Raw genomic sequence first — 25,968 nt, forward strand, 5'->3', positions numbered from 1 at the left:
TAAATATGGCTTGTTCTGTATTTTACAAGTTTTATGGTGATCCTTAGTATGTTGATGAGGAGCTCCTAATGCCCTGTATCTCAGGAATGAATTGGGATGTGGGATTGAGTGTGAATTCCTCATTAATTTAGCAGACTAATTCTTCCACTTGGGATATTTTCCACAGCCATTTTCTTGTCGTGTTCAGAGCCCTCATGCTTGCATTTCCTTCATTAAGTTTGTGCAACCTTTCTCTAACAGTTGTCGTAACTGTGAGACTTAAAAAAGAAGTCATCTGATTATAAATGAATTGACTTTATTCTGTGTCAGTGATTATGAGAGACTGTAATAGTCCATTTACATTAACAAAATATTATTTGGTTACTTCTTTAAAATATGAAAATCTATTTTTGAGAGAAGATATTCAGCTTTTAGTAAGTTCAGTCTTTATTTTGAACATGTAATAGATCAGGACATGCTGGGTAAAATATTGTAAAGAAAAAGCTACCTTGATTGATTGACTCTATAATCTTGTACCTGAAACAAAGGTTACTGCTTATTTCATATTGAAAAGTAATTGAAGACATTTAGGTTGTAACACGTAGTTAGAGAGAGGAATCTGACAATTGATTTAAGCTTGAGAAATATTTTCCTAGGTCACATGTTTTAGTTAAGCGATAAGCTGTCTTTATTAGTGGGATTTTAAAAAACAATTATTAGCATTGATGCATACTATGAAATTGGGTAATCTTAGTTTCAGTTTACAAGTCCTGGCACCCAAATTATGCTCATGGATTCTTCTCCAGCACCCCCACCTCCAAAAAGAAAAAGGGAAATAACCTTAATTTATACTGTTTGGTGAGTGGAGGGTATAAAAACCCATTTTAATTGTAATAAAACCCATTTTTATGTAATATCTGTCTCAGTCTTATTTCCCCATCCCCTTTGAATAACATCAGAAAAGTGTATTTTTATGAACGATAGCCCTGTTAAAATGGGCTTGGTGAAGAAATGGAAAACAGGGTGTGGAGTTAGCTGTGGGATTGGAAATCAGACAGCTGTGTCTGAGGTGGTGGGCACAGCAGCTGCTTTTTAAACCTTTTAAAGCTCGTTTTATTTTATGAAAATGTATTTGAAACCAAAAAAGTGAAATGAAAGTGTGAAGTGCTAAATGCAGCTGCTGAGACTAGGAAAGGGCTTAGTTGTTCCCCTGGGCACTCTTGTTGGTTATTTTCTCTGTTTTATTAGTTTTTTTTCAACTGAAGTCTCTGTTCTAAAGAGCAAAAACTGCTCTTTTAGCCTAATAACTGTGCCTTATTTTTCATTAGCTCATTAATGGAAAAACAGGTCAGATTGATTATCTGACTGAAGCTCAGGTTAGTTGCTGCTGCTTAAGTCCGCATCTGCAGTACGTTGCATTTGGAGGCCACGACGGAACCATTCAGGTATTTGGTTCTCATCTTCAGTCATTCTGTGCAGTATAGCTATTTATTTAAAAGTAATCAAGTGTCTGGCATTGTGGACATGTATTAAATAAATCTATTATCTGTGAGCCATTCTCCTGCTAGGCTAAAGATACTCTTACAATCCTGTTGGTTGTATATATTCAGATTGCCTTTACTCCTGTTTCTCATACTTTCTGTCTTTTGTGGTCCTTACTCTCTACTTAATTGTTTTGCGGTTTTCCAAGTATATCAAATACTATCGGAGCTTCAGCTAACCATGCAAAGAGCATTTTTTGCCTCTCCCTAGAAGCTCAGCCCTTTAGGGGTTGTTTCCTTTTTGGTACTGATAAGGTTCTTTGGGACTATCAGTGCAGGTTGCCTGTGCTTACCTGTTTCACCAGCCCTGGCTGTTCTCACACAAGACCAAATAAATAATAATAAAATCAGGTTATATGACCAAAAGATAGTATAACAAAAATCATTTTGGATAAAAATGATTTGCTCACAAATGAATTCCTCACAAAAGCGTATTTTCTCTAGTTATATAATAGTTTTTCAAAGAACATTGGCTCCTTCAACTGCTTCTCACCCAGGCTTTTTGGAATTAGTTCTTCATGTATTTATTAATTATTTCTTAAAATATTAATAGCTACACTTATTTTACTTTGTATTCATTTTCATAAGGAATTGCACAAATGTTCTCCAGTCCATATTGACCCCCAAAGCGGAGACTGTAGGTTTATACACACAGGGAGGAGGAAAGCTTTTGGAAAGTGATGTCCTTGTTACTGAACGTTTGCTGTGGCTGTTGTGGCACAGATTCAGAGCTACGGCTTTGGGTTTTTTCCATTGTTATGAACAGTGATTTATGAATTGTGAAGATGGGTGCTACATGAAAAAAGTGTATTGTGGATGTTTGTTAAGCAGGGAACGCTTGTACATTTATGGGTGAACCTCAGACTCATCTCTCAAACTGTTGTATACAGGTATTATTATTTATTCCTAAAGGATCCCTGGCTCCCCTTTTCTTTTTTAACCTGTTGCCAAGCCAGCACTACATCCTTCTTGTTTTTACTAAGTATCTTGAAATAAGCCTTACAGGTAGTTTAAGAAAATAACTCACACAACCCGCATGTGCCTCATCCATACCCCCTGTCATGTGGGGGCGGGGAGGACAGTGCTTGGCCGTGGGGACTGGGTTGGCGATGCCACATGGGGCACTTCCATCTTTGCCTGGGGATGGGAAATAATCTTATCCTTAACCCCCTCAAAGTCATCAAATAATATAAATAACATAAATGAATCATGTAAAATTACTAATATTTTACTGTTTTTAACCTATAAAATGGCAATTTTATGTGATTCAGCCTATTATTATCAAATAATAACAGCTATCAGGTGTTTACTGTGTCACAGGCTCTCACTGGACGTTAGGTATTATTCCTGTTTTATAGATGTCTAAACTCCTGGTTTCCACAACTTTATAAAATTCAGTAAGAGGCAGAGCTAGGATTCAAACCTGTCTCTGAGCCTCCGTGCTCAACTGTTAGGCCCTCTGATTTCATGTGTTACTACTTTCTTAGTCTCTGCATTTGGCATTTTAGTCTTCAGCCCTTTTAAGTCTTCTCAGCACACTGCCTTCCTGCCTACTCACGTCCTCTTTTCCTTTACCGGTCTCCCGCATTATCCTCTATCCCACCTTGTCTCTGTGTTGTTTTATAAAGACCTTGCCTTGCCTCTCATCCAGGATTCTTTTTTGTTTCTTGCATCCATCTTAAATATAATTTTCTTCTTGGAGGCTGAGCCCAGACTGCCACTCGTTTGATGAATTGGGTGGTTGAATACTCAGAAGGACCACTGGTTCCCACTGCCATGTGGTCCTCCAGTGAGTGTTTTATTTTAGGGTGTGTTTGTGCACATAGATGTGCACATATGGATGTGTACCATTCATTTGTGTGTCTTTATTTAAACTGAAAGCATATGAGATGAAAATTCTGTACCCTTCTGTAGTCAATTTAATATCTTTGGGGTGTAATGCTTGGGTCTTGCTGAGTTCCTTTGTATTAATTTTCTGTGGTTTTCTTCTTTGAAGATTTTAGAACTCCTAAACAACAGAATCTTCCAATCCAGGAATGGGCACAAGAACACTGTATGGCACATCCAGTTCACAGCTGATGGGAAGACACTCATTTCAAGCTCTGATGATTCTACAATTCAGGTGAGAGGGGGGATGAACTCCTAACACACGTAATGCTGACTCTAGCAAAGGGACACTTCGATTATGGCCCACATCTGGTGTGCATCTTAAACATTTCTTTAACATCCTATTACTGTAGGCATACATTCAGACTCTGCACATGGGTTTAGAGGAAACCCATTTGTGTTTCATATTTTTCTATGGGTGAGGCAGGCAAGGAAGGTTGTTTATTTTGAAAATCAATTATTCATTTAAATTCTCCCATCTCCCTTGGTATTTGGATTTGTATCAATAGATATATATTTTTGCCACGTTTATATAATGTCTGTTTTTTTTAATAGCAGTAAAATCTCAGAAATAATTCCATTCTTTCCTCTTAAGGATAAGCTGTTTATTACAGGGATAAAATCTTGTGAAAAAGAATAGCTTATGCTAATGAAGGATTGTGGATATAGAGGCCTTAAGCCTAACATATGTTCTTTTTAAATTTATTTTTATTGAAGTTTCAATGCACATACCTTTAAGACTCAAATAATACAGTATTATAAGGCTTTTTATGAAAAATAGACTTCTGTTTCTCATTCTCCAGAAGAACCATGTTTAGCTTTTAGGTGTATCTTTTGATATTTACCATATTTACCTTCATGTCCCATATTGCATGCTTATAATGCTAATTCTTTTTTTTTTTTTTTTTTTTAAATATATCTTTATTGATTTCAGAGAGAGGAAAGGAGAGGGTGAGGGAGAGATAGAAACATCAATGATGTGAGAGTCATTGATCAGCTGCAGCCTGCAACCTGGGCATGTGCCCTGACGGGAATCGAACCCCGATTGCCTGGATCCTAGGTCGATGCTCAACCACTGAGCCACGCCCGGTCAGGCTATAATGCTAATTCTTGATTTTTTCTTTTGAGGCTTTATCTGTTGACCTCCCTATATGAAAATTTGGCTTTTTTCTCCTCTCGCCTATCCTACCTGTGAGATGGGCATATACCCTTTTATCAGTCCTCATTATCTCTGTATAATTATAATAAAATTTTATTTGGGTCATTAGTGTCAGTATTATGACTAAGTAGACTGAGTGTACTATGCATGTGTTTCTTGACTTAATGCAGCTTAGGAAAATTCTACCTCTGAGTGGATGTAGCTGGAAATTATTTTACCCTAAAACTTTGAAGACCTTGTCCCATTTTCTTCCAAGTTCCAAAGCTCATGTTGGAAGTCTGAAGCCATTCTGATTCCTAATCTTTCTCTCTGGAAGATTTTAGTTTTCTTTTTCTACAGTGCTCTATTTTCTGGGAGTTCTTCTCAGCTTTATCTTTCAACCCCTTCATTGTTTTTTTTTATTTCTACCATTTTATTTTTAATGCCAGAGAGTCCATTCTTATTATTTACTCCTTTTTAAGAGCACTGTGTTTATTTCATAGATGAGATATCTTCTGCTCTCTGAGGGTGGGTGTATATATTAAATGGATATTTGGCTATAATATATAATTATATCTAAGTTTTCTTTTTTCTCAAAATTTAATTTTTCTGCATAGTTGATACCCCCTCCCAGTTATTTTCTTCTGTTTGGTGGTTTTGGCCTTTTATTTTAAAGGCCTCCTTCATCTGTGTAGTGATCATTTGCCACCAGAGATGGGCACTAAAGGTGATTGAAAGTTTTATGTGTTGACTGAGACCTTCTCTGAAACGTGATTTGGATGGGGGGACCTTTGTTGTCAGAATCCGGAGGTCTTTTGTCTTGGTCTTGTCAGGCGTGGCTGAAGTTTCTTAGAGCTAAGTAGGGGAAGAGAACTGGAACTGGGGGAGGGTGCAGGGTCTCGATGTTCAGTATGTAAATCTTCGCTGGGTCCCCTGTTCTCCTCTGTCGTCTGCCTTAGTTGGGCCGGTGCCCTTTAACCCAGGGAGTCTTCTTTCTGGTTCGCGTTCCTCGTCTGTAGGAGCATTATTCTGCACTTTATTCTCTTTTCTTCCAGAGTAACTTTGTTAGGGACTCAATGACAACTTTTTTCTTTTTCACGCGAACTTATTTTCCTGAACTGTTTGAAGGAGCGGGGGAGGCCAGCACCTCTAGCTTCACAGCTCTGCAGCTCCTGTTCTGCTGTTTCCAAATAGGGCTTATTCTTCTGAGATCTCTTTGCTTTGTCCCCTTGCCTCAGCGTATTTAGACCTTCTCTTTCCTTTGCTGCCACCATCCTTCTTCTACTCAGTTTGGATTCTGTTCCCAGCAGTTTCTCCTCATTGTAGGATTGTCCTGGTTAATTTTGAGTCTTCACTGAGCCCAGACTGCTGTAGCCCTTCCAGACCACAGTGGCCTTGCACTCAGTGTCTGCTGCCCTTCTCCTGTTGCTCCACTGCACTTCCCGGTGAATGTCACTTGGATCTTTGGGATTCTTCTCTTTTAGATTTGTCAGACCCCCCTTGCCCCCCCATGCTGCCCTCTGTTTCTTCCCACACAGGTGCTGTTGCCATGCAAGTCTTTCAGCTCTCAGTTTGCCTCACTCACTTGCATCTTGGGGTTTGTGAGGATGCTTCATCATGTAACATCATCTCATTAATGTGGTCTGTGCAGTTTTGGCTTTTCTATTTTAGTTACTTTGTCTGCTTTTAATGGAGGTTTTAGGGAGATTAAAAAATACAAACACCCATGCCTGCTCCCCTGCCATCTTCCCAGAATTCCTAATACTTTTGTTTTTAGTCCCACCCTCATTTCCACCTCTGGATACACTTAGTGTCCTAAGTTTCTGAGCACTTTGGGAGTTCTGTAGTGTCGATTTTGTTGCGTTTGTCTTTCTCTAATGCATTTCAGATTCTGTTTCTTGGTTCTGCTGTCAGTTATCTTCTGCTTTCCAGCCTCTAACATTTTCTTTTCCATTTTCAACCTTGTCATTCTAGTGGGTTTTTAGAAGGGAAGGAGATTAATACGTATGTCCAACCGAAGTTACTGTATGTTCTTTAATTTTGTGTGTTTGTATATATGTGTGTGTGTGCGTGTGTGTGTGTATTATGGTGGCAATATTAATAATTTAATAATAAGAATGAGCCCTGCCGGGCATGGCTCAGCAGTTGAGCATCGACCTAGGATCCAGGAGCTCACAGTTCGATTCCTGGTCAGGGCACATGCCCAGGTTGCGGGCTCGATCCCTAGTCAGGGGCCTGCAGGAGGCAGCCAATCAGTGACTCTCACATCGTTGATGTTTCTCTCCCTCTCCCTCTCCCTTCCTCTCTCTGAAATTAATAAAGATACATTTAAAAATAAATAAAAATAAAATAAAAGAACCCAATTCTAAAAAAAAAGATAAATAAATAATAATAAGAATGATTTAAACAATTAAAAGCCATTTTGGAAAAAAACTTTTGTAAAAATTTTTTTATTGATTTTAGGGAGAGAGGAAGGAAAAGGAAGAGAGAGAGAGATAGAAGCATCAATGATGAGAGAGTCATTGATCAGCTGCCTCCTGCACGCCCCACACTGGGGACTGAGCCCACAACCCAGGCATGATGTGCCCTGACCGGGAATTGAACTGTCATCTCCTGGATCGTAGGTTGATGCTCAACTGCTGAGCCAAGCCGGCTGGACTGGAAAAAAACTTGTAATGTTATATCTTTGTGAGTCCTATATGATTAGAAAGAAATTTGGCTTCAGTACAGAAACTTACTTATTATAGGCTCCCATGATACTGGTGTATTAGCTGTGAAACTCAGTGTAATACTCGTCTTTCTTCCTTTCCAGTGGCTTTATTGATTTCAGAGAGAGGAAAAGAGAGGGAGAGAGAGAGATAGAAACATCAATGATGAGAGAGTCATTGATCAGCTGTCTAACCTGCAACCTGGGCATGTGCCCTGACCAGGAATCGAATCCGAATCGCCTAGATCCGAGGTCGATGCTCAGCTGCTGAGCCATGCCTGGCCAGGCTCCAATGGCTTTGAAATGGGTAAAACTAAGCTATGTCTGATGAAATCCTGCTGAGGCATTTTGTACTGTATAGCCTTTCTGTCAAAGCTAAATTCATGGGTTTTATGACCTGCTTAAAGACCGGGCATTTAGGCCAGAGGGAGAAATCATTGCTAGGAATATCTTTGGTATTGCAGTTGGATTGTTTTTAGAAATATGAGTGGTGTTTCTTCCTCTTTTTCTGCTCCCCTTACAATACTTTTTACATTTAAAATGTTTTAGGAGTATAGGAGTATACATTTACGTAACAAAACTCTGGGTAGGTATTTCCAAGAATAGACTGGTTAAGTTTTGTTACAGCATTTTAGTATAATTCATTGGAGGCTTGTTTTCAATACCCAGCTGTCTTGAGGCATAACTGAGAGAATTGTGTACATCTAAGAGATATAATGTGATGACTTGACGTGTGCACTCGCTGTGAAATAATGCCCACAATCAAGTCAATTAACAAACCCTCACCCGCCCCACATAGTTACCATTTTGGAGTTTTATTTTAATCGTCTTTGTGTCCTCAGCTCCTGGAATATAGAAAGAAGGGGCTCAGTAAATCTTTGTTGAGGTGAACTAAAGTTATTGCCAACATTAGAAGAATCGCTTGCCTGATTATAGCGTCCAGAGTTGTGAAAGTTGAGGTCTACCTTGGTGTTCTTTGATTCTTTACCTTGATGTGATAGCCATTGTATGAGAATATGTGATTTCTTGGAGGTACAGGAAGATTCTTTAGCATTTTTTAAAATTTAAATTGTATTATTTATATAGTTGAAAAAATTCTACAGTGTAAATACATTGCAAAAATTACACCAGTGGTAGAGAGATCTCCAAACTCAGCCTTAATACATTTGGCAAAGGCTGGTAGAAGTTTAGCTATTATATAAGGTGATTCAATTCAGTATGTTTGAGTCCTGACAAGAAAAGTATCCCTGTCATCATTGCCTTATCAGAAAGCTTCTGCATTTATCAGAAAGAATATATGTACCCCGATGTTCATAGCAGCACAGTTTACAATAGCTAAGATCTGGAAACAGCCCAAGTGCCCATCAGTAGATGAGTGGATAAAAAAGCTGTGGAACATTTACACCATGGAATACTACACAGCTATAAAGAAGAAGAATCTCATACCCTTTGGGACAGTATGGATGGACCTAGAGAATATTATGCTAAGTGAAATAAGCCAGGCAGCAAAAGACAAATTTCACATGATCTCGCTTATACGTGGAATCTGAAGAACTTAATAAACTGATGAATAGAATAGATTCAATGACATGGAAGCATAGATGAGACTGATCAATGTCAGAGGGATGGAGGAGGGCAAGTGGGTGGAGGGGGAGAGAGTAACCAAAGAATTTATATGCATATATGCACAACCCAAGGACACGGACAGTGGTGGGGAGGGGGAAGGGACAGGGTGGAATGGGTCATTGGGGAGAAAAAGGGACGTCTGTAATATTTTAAACAAAAATAAAATTAAAAAAAAAAAGAAAGAAAGCTTCTGCAACATAACCTGTTAAGGGCATCTTAGTGTCCCCTCAGTGATTGTTAGATTCTTTGTTGTGGCTGCTCAGGAAGGCTGTCTGGTTTCTTGATGTGGAGGGTAGCAGTAAGAACAGATGGCAGGAATGAACATTGAGTCAGACACAGCTGGGAATGGCAGTGCCTGTCAACCAGGAAGAGCTGTCAATAGTAGCCACTGATCCTCTAGTCCAGTAAAGCCCAGAAAGTAGGAGGAGGGAACTAGAAATTTCCCGGTGGGACTGGTGTAGAGTACGTTATGTTGAGTTGCACAGGAGCCTTTCCTTTCTGATACGATTTGGGGAGCCAGAAAAGCCTTTTTCTTCCCCTTCCCCCGACATATCACTGGGTTCTTAAAATACTGAAACTCCTAGTTCATTCTCTCTAAGTTATTCTCACTTCCAGCTGCTCTTGCTCTCATAGAAGATACCCTGCTTCTGTGAATGAGCACTCTGAGGCAGCAGCGGTGGGGAGCTGAGTGCAAGGGCTCGGTGGGGACAGTGGCTGCTTAGAGTGTAGGATAAAGGAGCAAAGGAAGGGGGTAAGGGAGATGTCCCTTCTTTTACAGTTTTGCGTATGTCTGACAGGAAAAACCTTACAGACATTCCTACTGCTTAACCTTCACCAGTCAAAATCAGATCCAGAATATTTCTAATATGTGTCCCTCTGTTGGTGGCCGATTTTTAAAAATAGAAGAAAATTCTTTTGGAGCCTGCCTGCTTGTCCACAGCTCAGAAACCAAGCTTCACCGGGGCTCTGGGCTGTTTTGTCAGATATCTTCCTGGCCTTTTTCTCCTCCTGTTCCTTCTGCACACCCTATATTCCAGCCAGATTCTGGACTATGAGCAGGTCCTTATCATAATCTGACGACATTTTCCTGCTCCTGCACTTTAACTCCAGCATTCATTTCCTTTGTTTGAAATGCCCTCCACCATTGGTGAATCATACTTCTAACCCACTCCTCAGGCCTGCTTTGAATATATTCCCTCCATCAAGCCTTCCCTAAGGCATCGCTTTTTCGACTTCTACAGAACTTTTATCTGTATCGATATAGCTTCTGTTGTTCGTTTGTTTGTTTTTGGTACATCTCATTTTCTTTGCTAGACCTTTGAGTTTCTTAATGCTAGGTCCTTGTTTCATTCATATTTGCTTCACATGTAGGTGCTAAGTAAATATTTGTTACATTAATTTCAAGTCAAGAATTAATAAGGCTCCAAATATAATTGCTTTGATTTAGTAATTAAGAGTTGTTCTATACATGGACATGACATAGAAATAAGATTTTTGTTCACCTCTGTGACTCACTTTTTTTTTTTAACCTATATGTCCACATATTATTTTTAATTGAATTTATTGGAGTGACATTGGTTAATAAAATACATAGGTAAGCTCCAGGTATACATACAAACATATGTTTGTATGGCTTACTGTGCACAGTTACTTGTATTATTTCAGTTTCTTCTTCCATTTTGCCTGAGGAATTCTTCTTGGAGCTCTATGTGAAAAGTAATGTACTATATCACCTCTTTTGTCATTTTTGAGGATTGCATTAGGTTATAGCTAAGATCTCTATAGCTTAGAAATCCCATGACCTTCTTTGAAGCTGCTCTGGTCAGTTGACCTTGCCAGGCAAGGGCCAGTAGGATTCAGTAGCTATAGTGGAGCTAGAATCTGCAGACTGGCCTAGCTTGTGAGGTTAGAAATCTGTGACTATGTAATTGGGATAAATTTCTCTGGAAATTTAATCTGATGGTGAGCTCACTAGCATGTTTGGCTTTTCGCTATCTTCTGGTGTAATTAACTGCTCTCCAAGCAACTGAGGAAAACATTGTGTTTAGGAGGAAAAGTATTTTATTTTACCCCTAGTCAAGTTATTTAGCCTCAGGTTTTCTCTTCTCTGTCTGTAAAATAGGGCACTTGGTACTTGGCTTTGCTTTACTGAAATGCCACAAGGACAAAAGACTCCAGACAGGTGGTCACATTCTCCCTCACCCTCCGATGGGAGACTATGGGAAGAGGGTTATACAGACTTCTTTCCTTGGTGTTCAGGTATGGAATTGGCAATCAGAGGAGTATTTCTTCCTGCAAGCCCATCAGGAAACAGTGAAAGACTTCAGGCTCTTGAAAAATTCAAGACTGCTTTCCTGGTCATTTGATGGAACGGTGAAGGTAATTTGAAGCACAGATTTCTTTTTTAAAAAGTATTCTGATGTTGCAGGGATGATATTGTGACAGCCAAAAGCAGATGGATGGTGAGTCACTACTTACATTTTCAAACTTGTGTTCTCTTGCTTGGTGTCAGTTGACTGCAGTTACCTACATGTGCTTTGTGTGCATGAGCATTTGTAGTAAAGGGCATGTAAAGAGGTCAGAGCAACCAGTGTGCTAGAGCTCTTGTTGTATGGTCTGTCTTTCAGCTGATTATGTTCAGTAGCACAGAATGGTTTTAAAAGTGTCAACTTCTGAGTTTTTCTTTGAAGGTGTGGAATATCACTACTGGAAGAATAGAAAAAGACTTCGTCTGTCACCAGGATACTGTACTTTCTTGTGATATTTCTCCTGATGCTACCAAGTTTTCATCTACCTCTGCTGACAACACTGCAAAGGTAGGTCGGCCAATTGAAATGTGCATGCATAAAACTGTGGTGTTGGTTATGTATTAAGAGTCCAAATAATGTGTAAATTTTCTCAGTTTTTGGAGGATTCTCACTGGCATTTAGTTGGTGTGAAATAGATTCAATGAATGACGTTAAGGACTTTTGATTTCTCCGTTACTGATTACTTGTTGTCTATTACGAATCAAGTGCAATCTCTTCTGCATATCATAGGCAATAAAAAGCATTGAAAGGGGTTTACATTTAATTGCACATCCATCTACGGTAGGTTTTTATATAATTGATATAAGTTGATGCTTCTGAAAATTGCAGTCCAGTGAAATGATGTTGCCTATTTTGGAACACTGAATACTCCATTCTCTTCTTGTTTATCCATCTTGTTAATGGCATTATTACCTACCCATCTTTCCAAACTACAAACCTTGGAATTGCCCCAGACTCTATCCTGTCTTCTGTGCTCTGTTGATTACTTCTCAATGTCTTTGGGATCCTGCTTCCTCTCCTTGCCCCACCCTTAAGACTAGGCTTTCTTCCTTCATTGGTGGGCCTGTCTCTGGTCTGTACCTCCTCCAGCTGATCTTCCCTCCTGCTGTCCGAGTCCCTGCCGAAGTACCTCCATGACCTGATGGTTTGTAAGCCAGATTCCTTAGCTCATTGCCATCTCTTTCTGCAGCATTTCTCCCGCTGTCCAGGCTGTTCCTCCCATGGACTTTTTGTGCACACCGTTAACTGTGGCTTGACACAACCTTGGATTCCTTTTTACCCTGAAGCATGGTGACTCATTATTTCAGACCTCAATTTGGTGTCAGCTCTCCAGCAAGCCCTTTCCTGGCCCTCAGGCAGGATTAGCTGCTTCACCGTCAGTGTGCCCTTTACATATTACTCACACTTATTAGAGCATTTACTTCATACAACTGTTCACTTAACCACTCATTAGCCAGCATTCTGATGAAATTAGAGACTTTTCAAGGACAATATCCAATTCATCTTTGTACCACCAAATCTTAGCTCACAGTGCCTGGAAGAGGGTAGTTTTCAGCCTATGCTCGTTGAATGGTGATGACAGAAATGTAAGGGAGAATATTGGAAGGAAAATAACTGCATTTGACTGCTGGAATTGTAGGACAGTAGTGACTGACCTTTAGAGCACACTTGCCATATGTTAGGCCTTGTGCTAGGAATTTCACTCTCTATCATCTCAGTTGACCTTCACATCATAGGTACTTTTATCCCCATTTCACAGATGCAGAAACTGAAGCTATAGCAACTTATGTGGGTTGTCCTAAGCCACAAGTATCTAGTAAATAGTGGAGCCAGGACTCACATTCAAGCCTGCTTCATGCCACAGACTGGTCTTAACTCATTTACTCTTCTTTCTTCCAAATCTAAAGTTAAGAACTTTGATTCTTGAGCTGAAGTTAACTTGAGTAATTAAAAGGAAACTCAACAATGAACAAGGTTGCAGTGGGAACTTGGGACTCTCAGGAAGATTTATGAACTGTTGAATGTTGCAGCTGCCATGTGATCAAGGTTATGGCTGACTAACCCTCAGGGCAAGGTTTACAGATGCTTATTTTGAATGTATTTACTGTTCCTAACCTATCTTAATTGCCTTCCAGATTTGGAGTTTTGAACACCTTTCCCCTCTTCATGAATTGAAGGGCCACAAAGGCTGTGTGCGCTGCTCTGCCTTCTCTGTGGACAGCACCCTGCTGGCAACTGGAGATGACAATGGAGAAATCAGGGTAGGGTGTCTGGGGACATGAAGCACTGTTCTCCGTGTAGCTTGGGCGAGCCCTCTATACCACACTGGGGGCCTTTGTTAGCACCAGCCCTGGTTCGGGGTGGAAGAGTCGTTCTTTGTTGTGTTTCTTGTGCATGGTGTGTTCACAGCTGCATGCTACTGCAGCAAAGAATTCATTTTAGAGCAGAGCATTTCCTATGTGTGTGAGAAGGCAGATGCCCTAGTTATTTGTAGTTGGTTCTCTGCTGTTATCTTGAGAATGAGTCATCTTAATTCTTGGACCTGAACCAAAGGTTGTTTTTAGTGGCAGAATTTGAGGAAAATAATTTTGTAAACCATTATCTAGATTATAAATGAATTGTATATTCTGCTGTTTTCAGTACTGAAAGAAAACATCTCTTTAGCATTATACCCATTAGAAAGTCAAGGTTTACAGTGTGGCCTATGGCAGCCCTCATGGGACTGCCTGCCTCTGGTTGTGTTAGAAGGAGTGGGTACTTGATGGGAAAAGTCTGGGCATTGGGATTGCTGCTATGGTAACCAGTATATTCAGAGTGTCTTGTTTTTTTTTCTCTTTTTCTTTTTTACAATAAAAGGATTTAAAATTCAAGGAGCAGGTATATAATGCAGAATGAGAGAGTCTACAGTTGGCAGGAGTACAGGTGTCATCAGATAGGCTTCCTGACTGGAGATCAAACCTGCAACCCAGTTATGTGCCTTGACCCGCAATTGAACTGGCAACCTTTTGGTGCGTGGGTTCATTGCTCAACCAACTGAGCCACTCTGGCTGGGCTATTTTTTAAAATCTTATATGCATTTCTTTGAAAAATTAGAGTACTGCTAAATATTAAGTGTCACTGGAAATAAATGGAAATATTAGCATCTGTAAGTAATTGGGTTGTTTATAAGAGTCTAGTAAAATTATCATATATATTTGGAACCTTACTGGGAGTTCTAGGTTTTTTTTTTACTTAGTGCTTAAAATACGTATACGTTACATATTTGATTGACATCTGTCAACATTCTTAGTGGTAGATCTTAGAATTCTTTTGTTTTAATTAAATGTATTAGATATTTCTTTGTGTTTTTTTTAAGGTAGTTTATATGCTATATCTTTTTTATTCCTTGTTTCTCCCAGCCTTCTCTTTTTGTTAAATGAAGAGAGTCACAGTATTCTAATCAATCACTCTAAGTCCTTTTGTTTTCTTTTTTGGAATATAGTTAATGATAAACATTGTAAGTAATGCACTTGTATTATAATTAGAATTTTTTAAAAATTTGAACAGGAGAGAGTGCAATATAAAAAAATCCCTAAGGTATCACTGAATTGTAATTACATTTTTAAGAAAGATTTCCAAATATGTTTCAGATGAGATAAATATACATAAAAATGTCTGGGAAACCCTGTTAATGAATCGTGTGTTTCATGTTTGTGTAGATATGGAGTGTCTCAGACGGTGCGCTTCTTCATTTGTGTGCTCCTGTTTCCATAGAAGAAGGAGCTGCTACCCACGGAGGCTGGGTGACCGACCTCTGCTTCTCTCCAGATAGCAAGACGCTGGTCTCTGCTGGAGGCTATCTGAAGGTCAGAGTTCATTAGAGACTGTGAAAGGAAATAACAGCCTGTATCCTACTGTCCAAGCTGTTTTCACCTCCTGTTTCTCAGCTGGTCTTCATACAGCCTATCAGAGTGGAAGTGCAACTCCTGTTATCCCCATTTTGCGGTGATGAGACTGAGGGGTGCAAGGCTACCTTCCTCAAATCTTTTGGAAGTTTTGGTGGCAGTGTGGGGGCTGTTCTCATTCCAGAGCTCTCACACTGCCCCGTACAGTCTTAGAATATCAGAATGACTAGAGTGGGGTTTTAACTTAGTTTCATTTTCTACCTCATAGTTACTAATTATTTTGGTCAAAAGTCTCTAAAAAAATTTCTGAAATTTTTTTCTTAAGTATTAGTAGTAGCAGTGGTAGTAGTAGTAATAATAGCAGGAGCACATTGCTTTATAGTTTGCAAAATGCTTTACTTACATCATCTCATCAGCCAGTTTTGTAAGGTTCGAGTTTTATCACATTTGGCTTATAGGTGAGGAAACCGATGTTCATAGAGAGTTGTCACTTCCCTGAAATTGCGCAGTTCGTAAGTTGGTATATACAAACTTACTATGAGTGACGACTGTGGCCAAGGCTGAGTGTGTTGTAGAGCCTCAGGGTCATTTTTTGGTGCTTGCACCTATTGACCCACCCACTCAATAAGGACTTGTTGAGTGCCTGTGTGCTGAGACACTGCTGTGGCACAAGGTTGAAGACTTGGCTCCTGCCTCGGGTGGCGTACAGCCTGTGGGAGAAGCAGACAGTAAATAAGACCTCTCGGGTATAGGAGGGGTTCTGGGACAGGTTTGCATATGGATAGTGGAGGCGCAAAGGAGAGGCGTGAACAGTTCTTCCTTGGGGAGTTAGCAGAGGCTTCCTGTGGAGGGGATGCTGAAGTGAGGCTTCTCAACAGTAGTTTACTTAGACAAGGGGTTGAAGATAATACTACATGTTATACTGACCACTTAAAATAGATCTCTAGTAAATTATATCTTGCGATACTGTTATCTCTGAAGACATTCAAGTGTAGGAGATGATTCTAACAGTCTAACACAATGTAGATATTAAAAAATATTTGAATGAGTGTTTTGGTTATATGGCACCCCATGTAATTGTAATTTTACTCAACATAAAAACCTAGCTTATCAAAAAGATAAATAAGCCTGGCCAGCTTGGCTCAGCGGTTGAGCATCGACCTGTGATCCATCGACCTGTGATCCAGGTGATCACAGTTCAATTCCTGGTCAGGGCACAAGCCCGAGTTGCAGGCTCAATCCCCCAGTGGGGGCATGCAGGAGGCAGCCGATAATGACTCTCTCATCATTGATGTTTCTATCTCTGTCCATCTCCCTTCCTCTCTCTGAAATCAATAAAGACTTAAAAAAGAAAAGAAAAGAAATAAGAGGGCAGATTTTAGCTCAATGAGAGGATATATGTATGATCCCTTTACAAGTTTGCATTTAAAATACCATGCTGTTTACAAAATGGTGCGTGCCCTATGCTTTTTTGGGCATGCCTTTATTTAGTTATTAGGGAATTGTGAGGCTGTCACCACTGGTCCTCCTTTAATGTAAAGATAAGCTTAGTCTGCTCTGAGGATGATGCTGAGAATAGCGGCATTGATGTTTTGTGTTGAGAGCTGGGAATCTTAATCTTTATTAACTGCTAAAAAACTGCCATGGCACTGAGCTTCTAGAGACCATGTCATTTGCTGCTCTGGGCACCTTCAAAGGCTATTGCATATTCCTGAGTGTGGCGTACAAGATGTGGTAGAGATCAGTCATCAGGTTTCCAGAGTTCTTGGGGAACCTTGAAACAGAGCAGCAGAGCAGATACCTGTATTGCGGAGGTTATGGGTGGGAGAACCTGTAGCCTGTTTACTGTCTCTGTATTTAGGTGACAATCAGGCAGCTCTTCCCTCCTGTTAAACTGATCATGATGCAGCCCAGCCCACATCTACACAGCTTGTTAATGAGGCTCTCCAAAGCACAGAGCAAATTAAAAGTAAAAAGGAGCAGCTGCTGTAGTGTCCAAGAAAATGGGCCTTTTTAGTCTGTTTACTTTAGAATCCAAGCTGCATAAATTGAATGTCAATAAGATAAAGTAGGCATCCAGTAGCTAAAAAGCTCTTAACTTTCAAAATTGTTTCTATTTGTAAGTTAAAAATGATATAATTTAGCTGTCTACCTGTGTTATGCCACAGGGTATATATACTGGTAGAATGACAAGAAATCCACATTAATTCATACTCACAAGGAGCAAGGCTGATTTGAAATTGGAGTACATGGTGATAAATGCAGGTTTGCTGTTACTCAGAGGCAGCAGAGTGTAATGGTTGAAGAGTGAGCCTTGGGCAGACTGCCAGAGTTCAAAGCTTGGCTCTGCTACTCGTTAGCTTTAAGTTAATACTCTTATTAATCACATGATTATTCAAACTCTCTGTGCCTCTATTTTCTCATCTATAAAATGGACACAATAATTTCTACCCCAGGGTTGGGAGCTTTACAGAAATTAATACATAGCAGCACATAGTGTACCCTGAGTAAATGTTAACTGCAATTTTTTCTTAAATTCACTTTATTTCTTAGAGCAGTTTTAGGTTCACAGCACAATTGAGCAGTGTGTACAGAGTTCCAATACACCCCAGCCCCCATGCATAGAGAGCCTCCCTCACTATGACCAGCCCGCCACAAGAGTGGTACATGTTACAATTGATGAATGTTCATGACACATCCTAATCACCCAAAGTCCATAGTTTACATCACGGTTCACTCTTGGTGTTCATTCTGTGAATTTTGACAAATGTATAATGGCATGTGTCCACCATTATGTATAAAATGAGGCAGTTCCTGGGTGATCTCTAAGGGCCTACTGCCTCTGTGATTTGCCCCTAGCAACGGAAAACAGTCTGCTCTCTGGTAGGTGGAATGTGTCCTCTGAAGTCTTGATTACACTGCTGTTTTACAGAGCAAAATTGTCAGCTCTGGAAAATGTCAAGCAAGTGCATGTTGCTTCAGTGAGGTTTACTAAAGTCCATGGGGTGTACTTTTACCAGTTATCATTACTGATAGTGAACATCGAAAATTGACCCAGTCACATGTGCAAGGCAGGAAAGATCCTCATGTATGGTGTCTTGTCTGCCCTTGTGGAGCTATATCTGTAAGCTTTATGATTTCCATTTGGTAAATGAACGTAAATATTATTACAATCTTAGTGAATTCAGTGATTGGGAGGAGAAAGGAAGGACTTGGCCAGAGCACCTGCTGCATTTGAGATGTTGGCTATTTACTTAGCGAATCCATGTATAGAGTAGTTTATGAAGAAACTTGGTCATAAGCTCTTGAATCACTCCTGAGAGAGAGGATTCAGTAGACAGGACACTGTCCTATCACCTGTATTATGAATAGTCTTGGCATCTGCCAGAATACCAGTTCATGTCTGCAAAGGGGCATTTTTAGAGAAGAGAGGGCATTCTTCTGTCCATTCCACTGAGAAGGACATGCAGACAGGAGAGCTCAGTCCAGCCACAGCCATAATGGACATTGGATGGCCTTGTGGGCTGCCTGTTTCTCCAGCACACCTTGAGTAGAGGTGTGCAGGGTGGCTGTGAGGCAGTCACCAGGGTTCATCAGGAAAGGATGATCTGGCTGATGATAACTGTATTCAGCATTGACCTAAGACTTCTCTCTGGCTGTTCGCTTAAAATTTGGGCATGGGGAGGTGATGGGGTGAAGGCTCTGGGTGGCACACAGATTGTCACACAGTGTAATTACTGATCTAATGGGAGTTTTATTTTTCTCTGAACAGTGGTGGAATGTTGTCACTGGGGAATCCTCACAGACCTTCTACACAAATGGAACCAATCTTAAGAAAATACACGTGTCCCCTGACTTCAAGACATATGTGACTGTTGATAATCTTGGTATTTTATATATTTTACAGATTTTAGAATAAAATAGTTAAGCACTAATGTAAGTTGAACTCTTACATTATTGGAAAATATTGTGGTGAACCCTGTATTTGAACTTTTTCTAAAGCTGTGAATTGTTTACAGTATTGCATTCATTATGGAAGTGTTTGTGGTTGGGAGACTGATACTAATGTAGCTTTTTCCCAAATGAGCACACCTTTAATCTTGTTCTTCATAATCATCATCATTATTTTTAACAGTTTGTCTTTAAGATGCAAATGAAAATGTAAATACATACCTCGTTATACTGTTGGTAAAATTCTCTCTTGATACGTTTAAATTGGTTGACATAATTAATGAGGATAATTCGAAGGAAATACGTGTTTTAATACTATCATTATGCAGGCTGTGCCACAGAGTAGTGCTGGCCTGCTTTCTGAGCCACACTTACCCCACCGGGGTATACTTTTCCCAAATACAATCTCAGCGCTTATTTGCACTCCTTAAATTAGCTTTAAAAATATTGTGTCTGTGTGCATAATTTGTAGTGTTTCTTTTAATTCACTAGACAAGTGAGTCTTGGATTTCAAAGTTCTTTCTGTAGAGTGAGAATTATGTGTGTTGGAGAGAGTTGATTTTATTGGCCTGCCTTTCCTTTCTAGCTGAGGACAGCCCGTGCCATAGCGGACTCAGCCTCTGAGCTCACTGGGCACTGTCCTGCTCTCTCTGGTTTTTACACACCAGACCTTCTTTCATCTTCACTTTTTTCTTTTTTAAAGCAGTTGCTCCACAGTGAGACATTAGTAAGTCAGATTAATTGGGGAGGAGCCCATTTTAATAACAGAATTTTTCTAAGAAATATAGAATAGTAAAAAAATAATTTTCTTCTAATTCTACTAACTTTGAGATGAATGGCAATGTCAGTGCTATTCTTTTAGTGAATTTCAAGAGAATTCTCAGAACCAGAAGTCATCGTGACTCTGGTGTTACCTTTAACCCTCCAACCAGCCCGTCTCCCTTCCCTTCTCTCCAGATCTGCTTCTCTCCCCCCCTCCCTCCTTCCCTGGGAGGTTAATCAGAAAAGGTAGCTTCTGACTGGAAAAAAGCACGTCAGCGTCAATAATTAGCTTTTTTGAACTCTTGATTAGGAAACTTAATTGCAGCTTAAATCTAAACAATGTATTTTCCCAGAAATATATTGTTAAGGGAAATGCTGATAAATTAATAATAGATGTGGTTGCTACATAAAAAAAAATAAGCAAAATTAAAAAATTATTGTTGCTGTAAATCAAATGGGTATTGTCAGCAGCAGCAGGTAGGCCAGTTTTTATTATTATCACATATTAGTAGATATGGGTAGGCAGGAGGAATAGACCACTCCAGATGTATTTTAGATTAGATATTCCTATTTAGCATTCCAGAGAACCATAGAGTGAATGAAATCTTTTACATTGTTAAGGAATTTTTTTAATGGGTTGAGGAACTAGTTATAGTCTTACTGTGATTTAAGCAAATGTGATGTACAGTCTTAATTTTATAAAAGAAATGTCTGGAATGGTATGTTCTGCTTAGAGTATCCTCATCATAATTTGATCTGCATACAATGTTTAGAAACTCATTCGTAGCTCAGAGTATAAAGTATTAACTTTGGAATTGAACTCACTTGACTGTTAAAGTATAACAACAAACATCAGCTTTTAAAAGGTCTTGATTGGCCTTTGTCTTAAAAATAAAAAGAAAAATGGGAAGAAAGACAAGGTAAGATGAGGAATGAAGAGAAGCTAGTAGGATGCAGCTGCAAATTCCATGGCAGCTTGTGGCCAGTTTGGGGAGGGGGGGATTTCTTTGTACTTGCAGATAAGCACTTTGCCCTGCTTTTTCTTTTTGTATAGAAAAATTACATTGCATTTTATATTAAAAAAAATTTTTTTTTTTTTGCATTGTGTCTTATATGTTTTGAAAATTGTTCGTTTTGTATTTATAATACAGTTTACATGATTGTTTTTGGCCTTGGTACACATTTTAATACATGAATGAAAAATGTTTTGTAAATAAAATTCCAAAAATATTTTTGAAAAACATTTTCAAATTGTTTCAGACTCCTTGCTTGTCTTCTGTTGATTAGAAAACAAATGAGAAGGGTTCTTCACCTAAATCCATCAACCTTTCTATGACGCGTTTTCAGCTATGTGTAGTTCACCTCTATCTAAATTTTGTCTCTCCTTTTCTGATGATTGCTGCCTGATGTAGCTGGCATGGAGAAGATCTTGTAAAGGATAGAACTCATTTATTCATTTATTCATTCTTTCATTCAGTAAATATTTATTGAGACCTGCCATGTGCCTGGCATTTGTGTAGGTAATGGGGATATAGCAGTGAGCAAAACAAAATCCTTGCCCTGTTGCAATTGGGTGCTAGGGAGAGGTGGTCAAAAGGTAAATAAGTAAAAGCTATAGTGTATTAGTTGCAATACTGGGTATAAATGGGAAGGGGGAGGGTTACAGTTTTAGATGGAGTTGCTCATTGAGAAGGTAACATGCGCACAGACTTGAAAGGTGAGGAACTGAGTCATGCTAGTATCTGGAGAGAATACCCAAGCAAGAGTACAGCCAGCAAAGACCTGAAAGTGGGATGGGTTGGTCTGTTTCGGAACTGGCAAGGCGGCCAGTGTGGCTGGAGAAGACTGAGTGAGGGAGTATAACGGGAGGTGCACTGTGGAGGGCGTCCAGGAGCTCATGGAGGGGTGTGAGCAGTGAGTCATCTGACTTAAGCTTTAACTTGATCACTCTGGCAAGGGTGGGAGCAGGGAGACCTCTGAGAAGCTTTTGCAGTAATCTGGGCAAAATGAAGGCGGGCAGACTAGAGTAACAGCTGGAGAGGTTGTGATAAGTTGGATTCTGGATATGTTTTGAAGATAAGTTAATGGATTGGATAATGGTTGTGAGAGATAATGCAAGAATGATACCAAGGTTTTGGCCTGTTGACCTGATCAGGTAGAAGAATAGAGTTGCCATCAACTGAGATGAAGAGAATGAAAGGAACAGGTTTTTGGACGTAGTAAGTTTGAGGTGGCCATTTAGCATCCAAGTGGAGATGTTGAGTAGCTGATGAGGAAAAGGGTCTGGAGCTCATGGGAAAATCTGTGGTGGAGATACAGATCATGAGAGTCATCTGAATCACTGGCACTTGAAAGGACAAAACCAAAAGAGATCAGCAGTGAAGTGGGTGGAGAGGAGGCCTGGGACTAAGTGCAGGTCGGTGAGATGAAGGAATGAATGCACAGGGCACTGAGAAGGACCAGCGAAGACTAAACATTGCAAGTTAGCGTAGTAAGTGTAGTGAATGCAGTGGGTGGGTGTAGGCTCCTTCAGTCAGTGCGACCTTGCGCAGACTTCCTTTATTGGTGTGTTCGTCCAGCCACCTGTCTCTCCTGTATGCCCTGAGTGTCTGCGGTGTGCCAAGCACTGTTTTGAGCAGCAGCCAAGGCAATAAGTACATACATTTTAGTTGTTGGGGGAGATTGGGGACAATAAGACAGCTGCTGATAGTTTCTTGTTTTCTAATTACCTGTAAAATGCTTCTCAGGGTTGCTGTAAGGATCTAATAAGACAAAGCTCATGAAGTACTTATCCCAGTGCTTGGACAGACAGTGCTCAGTGAACAATGCTTGCTGTTATTTGGGCCCCATCTTCAGCCGGGAAACAGGTCTCTGCTTGATTTTCCTATCTTTTTATTTAGTTTTAATCCTTACCTGAGGATATTTTTTCCATTGTTTTTTCAGGGAGAGAGTGGAAGGGAGAGAGAGACACATTGATCAGTTGCCTCCTACATGCACCCCAACCTGGGCCGGGGATGGAGCCCGCAACCGAGGTACATGCGCTCCGCTGGAATTGCACCCAGGACCCTTCAGTCCACGGGCTGACACTCTAACTGCTGATCCAAATCGGCCAGGGCGATTTTTCCATCTTTTCAAAACCCTGGGCCTGCCGTGTGCTCTCTTGCTTCTGTGGTTTTATATGCATTGTCCTCTCTTCCATACTGCCCCTCTCCAGCCTACTTTTTTCCTCCAAATTCCTTCTTACTCTTTATATATTCTGTGAGGTGACCCTTCTGCTATCTTGTAGTGCCCTCTTTTCTCTTACATGGCTTCTATGGCCCTGTGTCACTTACTTATTGGAGTCCCCTGTTCGACCAGAAGCTCCATGGAAGCCAGGTCTCTGTCTTTTATACCAGAGTCTCGCGCATAGGCCTGGCTCCAGTTGGAGCCTCAATAAGCACTTATGAATGATTGGCACTCCTGTTTGCCTGCATGCCCACAGCACATTCTGTGTTTCCCCTCCGCACTAGGGCACCATAAGGCTGTCAAATTAAGATGCAACACATCACCGGTGTTTTCTTCATCTCCCCGGTTTAGTTTGGCATTTTATTGTGAAGCCGCATTAGGGAAAAGTAAAACTTTTCTTGGACAGAAAAGATTTGCTTCCAAATTATATGAGATAAACATAGCCCTGGAGGGGTTAAGTTGGCAACTATGGCAATCTATGACCCAGCAAATGCTCTGTGTTATCATAATTTACTTACTTTTACAGCTGGAGATAATGGCTTTCCAATAATTCTTAGTCCCAGAAGATTGTCAATTGAATAGACTTCCTTGCCCATAACCCCTCCTCTTAAGACTATAGATAAATAGTTATTAAAATTCCTGCATTAGGGAACCAGCTGCTGTTGGGCTGTGAGTTTAACCATAGAATCATTGTGTAGGTGTAACACATTAATGTGGAAGGGTTAGAATTTGCATCGAACCTGGGACTCATCAGAGACCAGACCTTTGAAGTCATTTGGCATCAACAGCGACTTATTTCTGAGTCAGGTGATGTGAGGAGACCAAAAGTTGGGAAATTTTCATTTTAGTTATGATTCAGGAAAATGAGTTGCTGGTATTCATTGCAGATTCATTTATGAAATCAGGCTTTCAGACCTGGGAATACTGCTTATCACACAGAAGTGAAGAGAAAAACCTGCCTCTGTGATTTCCCATCACCCAGGGCTAGAATAAGAAACGAGAGCATTCCAAGCCCAGGGGTTTCTGCCTGGGAGTTCTGAGTAACTGTTCAAACTGGAAAACACCCAGCAGGTGAGTGAAGACACCTTCTTAGGACCAAAGTGGCTGTTCTGAGGAGCTGGAGGAAAAGTTCTCATTCATCCAATCAAATCTCCATCACCTCCCCGCTCTAGGCACTGCCCTGCCCTTATTTTATCTTCACAGTTTAGTGATTTGCAAGACTGCGCAGTTCCAGTGTATAGAGGAAGAACCACACTCCCGGCTGTTAATCAGCGACAAAGCCAGGGCCAGAATACAAATCTGATTTTTTCCTTTTTTTTCCAAATACAAGTGAAAGTTCATTAAGAAAGTCACAGAGGTAGAAAAAAAATGAGCCAGATGGGCTGCGTGGGCTCAGGAAACAAGTTACAGAGGCAAAAGAGGGTCCTCAGAGCTTAGGGGAGAGAGAGGATTTTTATTTTATTTTATAGAAAGACCCAGACCACTGGGCCACACATTGAGTGTCAGTTGCAATTGGAAGTGGAATTCTCTTGGGTTCATGGCAGATGGACATCAGTCTAGGGGCCAAGGCTTGGATTTCAGCAGCTTGGATCTCATTTCCGATTTGTCTTCAGTTAGCAGTGATTCTAAACACTTCGCCTTGGTTTTATTTGCTTGTGGATGAAAAAAGGGGATTCTAGGGGGGAAAACAAAGCAAATGAAACAAAACAAAAGGGGTTCTAGGGAATGAAACCTCAAAAAGTGATCAGATCATAAATTTCTAACTGGGCAAGTCATGGTGGGTAGTCATGCCCCAGGCACATAACTTTCTAGTAAAAGGTTTATCTTTGCCTTAGTAAGCCCTGTCCATTGCTCTGTACACCTAGGTTTCAAGAGAGCTCATAACCTTAACTATCCTGCAATCCAATCCCCACCTTGATTTCGCCCACTTTTATGGAGTCTTCCTTATGTTCCCTCCTTAATTTCAAGTGCACAAAAGAAGCTCCAAAACTGTTACTCTCCAGAGCATTAGAGATTCTGCTCCCAGCATATGCTGTGAGTGTGGCTCAAATAAGCTCTTAGGAAAATTCTCTACTGGTTTGGACGTTTCTTGTGTAGATATGCCCCATTCTGTCAAGTAAATTTCTGAGACAATGAATCCTTTTTAGGAGGAAGGAAGGGGGAGCCACTTTTTTTTTTTTTTTTTTACAGGCCTTTTATGTGCCAGGCCTTGTGCTGGGCACTTTCCACACATGTAATTTAAACCCCCTATCTAGTAGTGGCCAGTGAGGTGTAAGTGGAAGTTGTGGGGTGAAGTTCCCAGGGAAGCGCCTAAAAGGTTGCCTTACTCATTTGGGAGGCAGGAGCACTTTGGTCCTTTTTCCTGCCTGGAATGTGTATGTGCTGGGTGATGCTCCAGCAGCCATTTTGTGATAATGAGGTGAACTTGCAGCTGGATGCTACCTACACGCTAAGGACAGCAGAGTAGAAATATCAAAGGAGCTTGGAATTTTGATGACAGCTATGGAGCTACCATTCCAGCCCTGTACTCTCTCTGAAATTCATGTTACATTAGAAAAAAACTCAACCCCTCCCTTTTTAAGGGATCCTTAATTCTGGTCTTCCAGCTCCTGATACTCCCATAAACTACTGTGGTGTATAAGATCAGTTCAGCAAACCAGCGACCCTGCATCCCTCCTTCCTCCCCCACCTCACCTCAGCCACACACACACTGTTCCTCTTCTGATAAGTAACCGGACATCGAACTGTGAGGCTGTTGAAACTTGGAAGATTCTCAGAAAGTCTGAAACAAGTGATGCACAGACCACGCCCATTCCACAGATGAGTTTTGTTTGGCCTACACTAATTTTTTAAAACTCTGAATTTGTTGTCAGCGTTTGAAAATCTGATTTTGCATAAAAATTCTAACTTATTCGAAAATCCGTTGACTCAAGGTCTTCCTTTCTGCCTGGCAAGAATC

At 40.4% G+C, this 25,968-nt stretch overlaps 1 protein-coding gene across 1 annotated transcript in view; it reads left to right on the forward strand.

The window, feature by feature from the left end:
* Positions 1-21,027, forward strand: part of APAF1 (apoptotic peptidase activating factor 1) — a 64,633-nt gene extending 43,606 nt beyond the window's left edge. Inside the window, exons 20-26 of the mRNA XM_016223183.2 lie at positions 1,308-1,424; positions 3,517-3,642; positions 11,138-11,257; positions 11,569-11,694; positions 13,323-13,448; positions 14,886-15,032; positions 18,844-21,027. Coding sequence (XP_016078669.2) covers positions 1,308-1,424; positions 3,517-3,642; positions 11,138-11,257; positions 11,569-11,694; positions 13,323-13,448; positions 14,886-15,032; positions 18,844-18,990 — 909 coding nt within the window. The 3' untranslated portion in view covers positions 18,991-21,027. The remainder of the gene's footprint in view (positions 1-1,307; positions 1,425-3,516; positions 3,643-11,137; positions 11,258-11,568; positions 11,695-13,322; positions 13,449-14,885; positions 15,033-18,843) is intronic.
* Positions 21,028-25,968: the final 4,941 nt, after the last annotated feature.

This window comes from Miniopterus natalensis, chromosome 2 (genome assembly GCF_054644295.1).
Source record: "Miniopterus natalensis isolate mMinNat1 chromosome 2, mMinNat1.hap1, whole genome shotgun sequence".
NCBI classification, from domain to species: Eukaryota; Metazoa; Chordata; class Mammalia; order Chiroptera; family Miniopteridae; genus Miniopterus; species Miniopterus natalensis.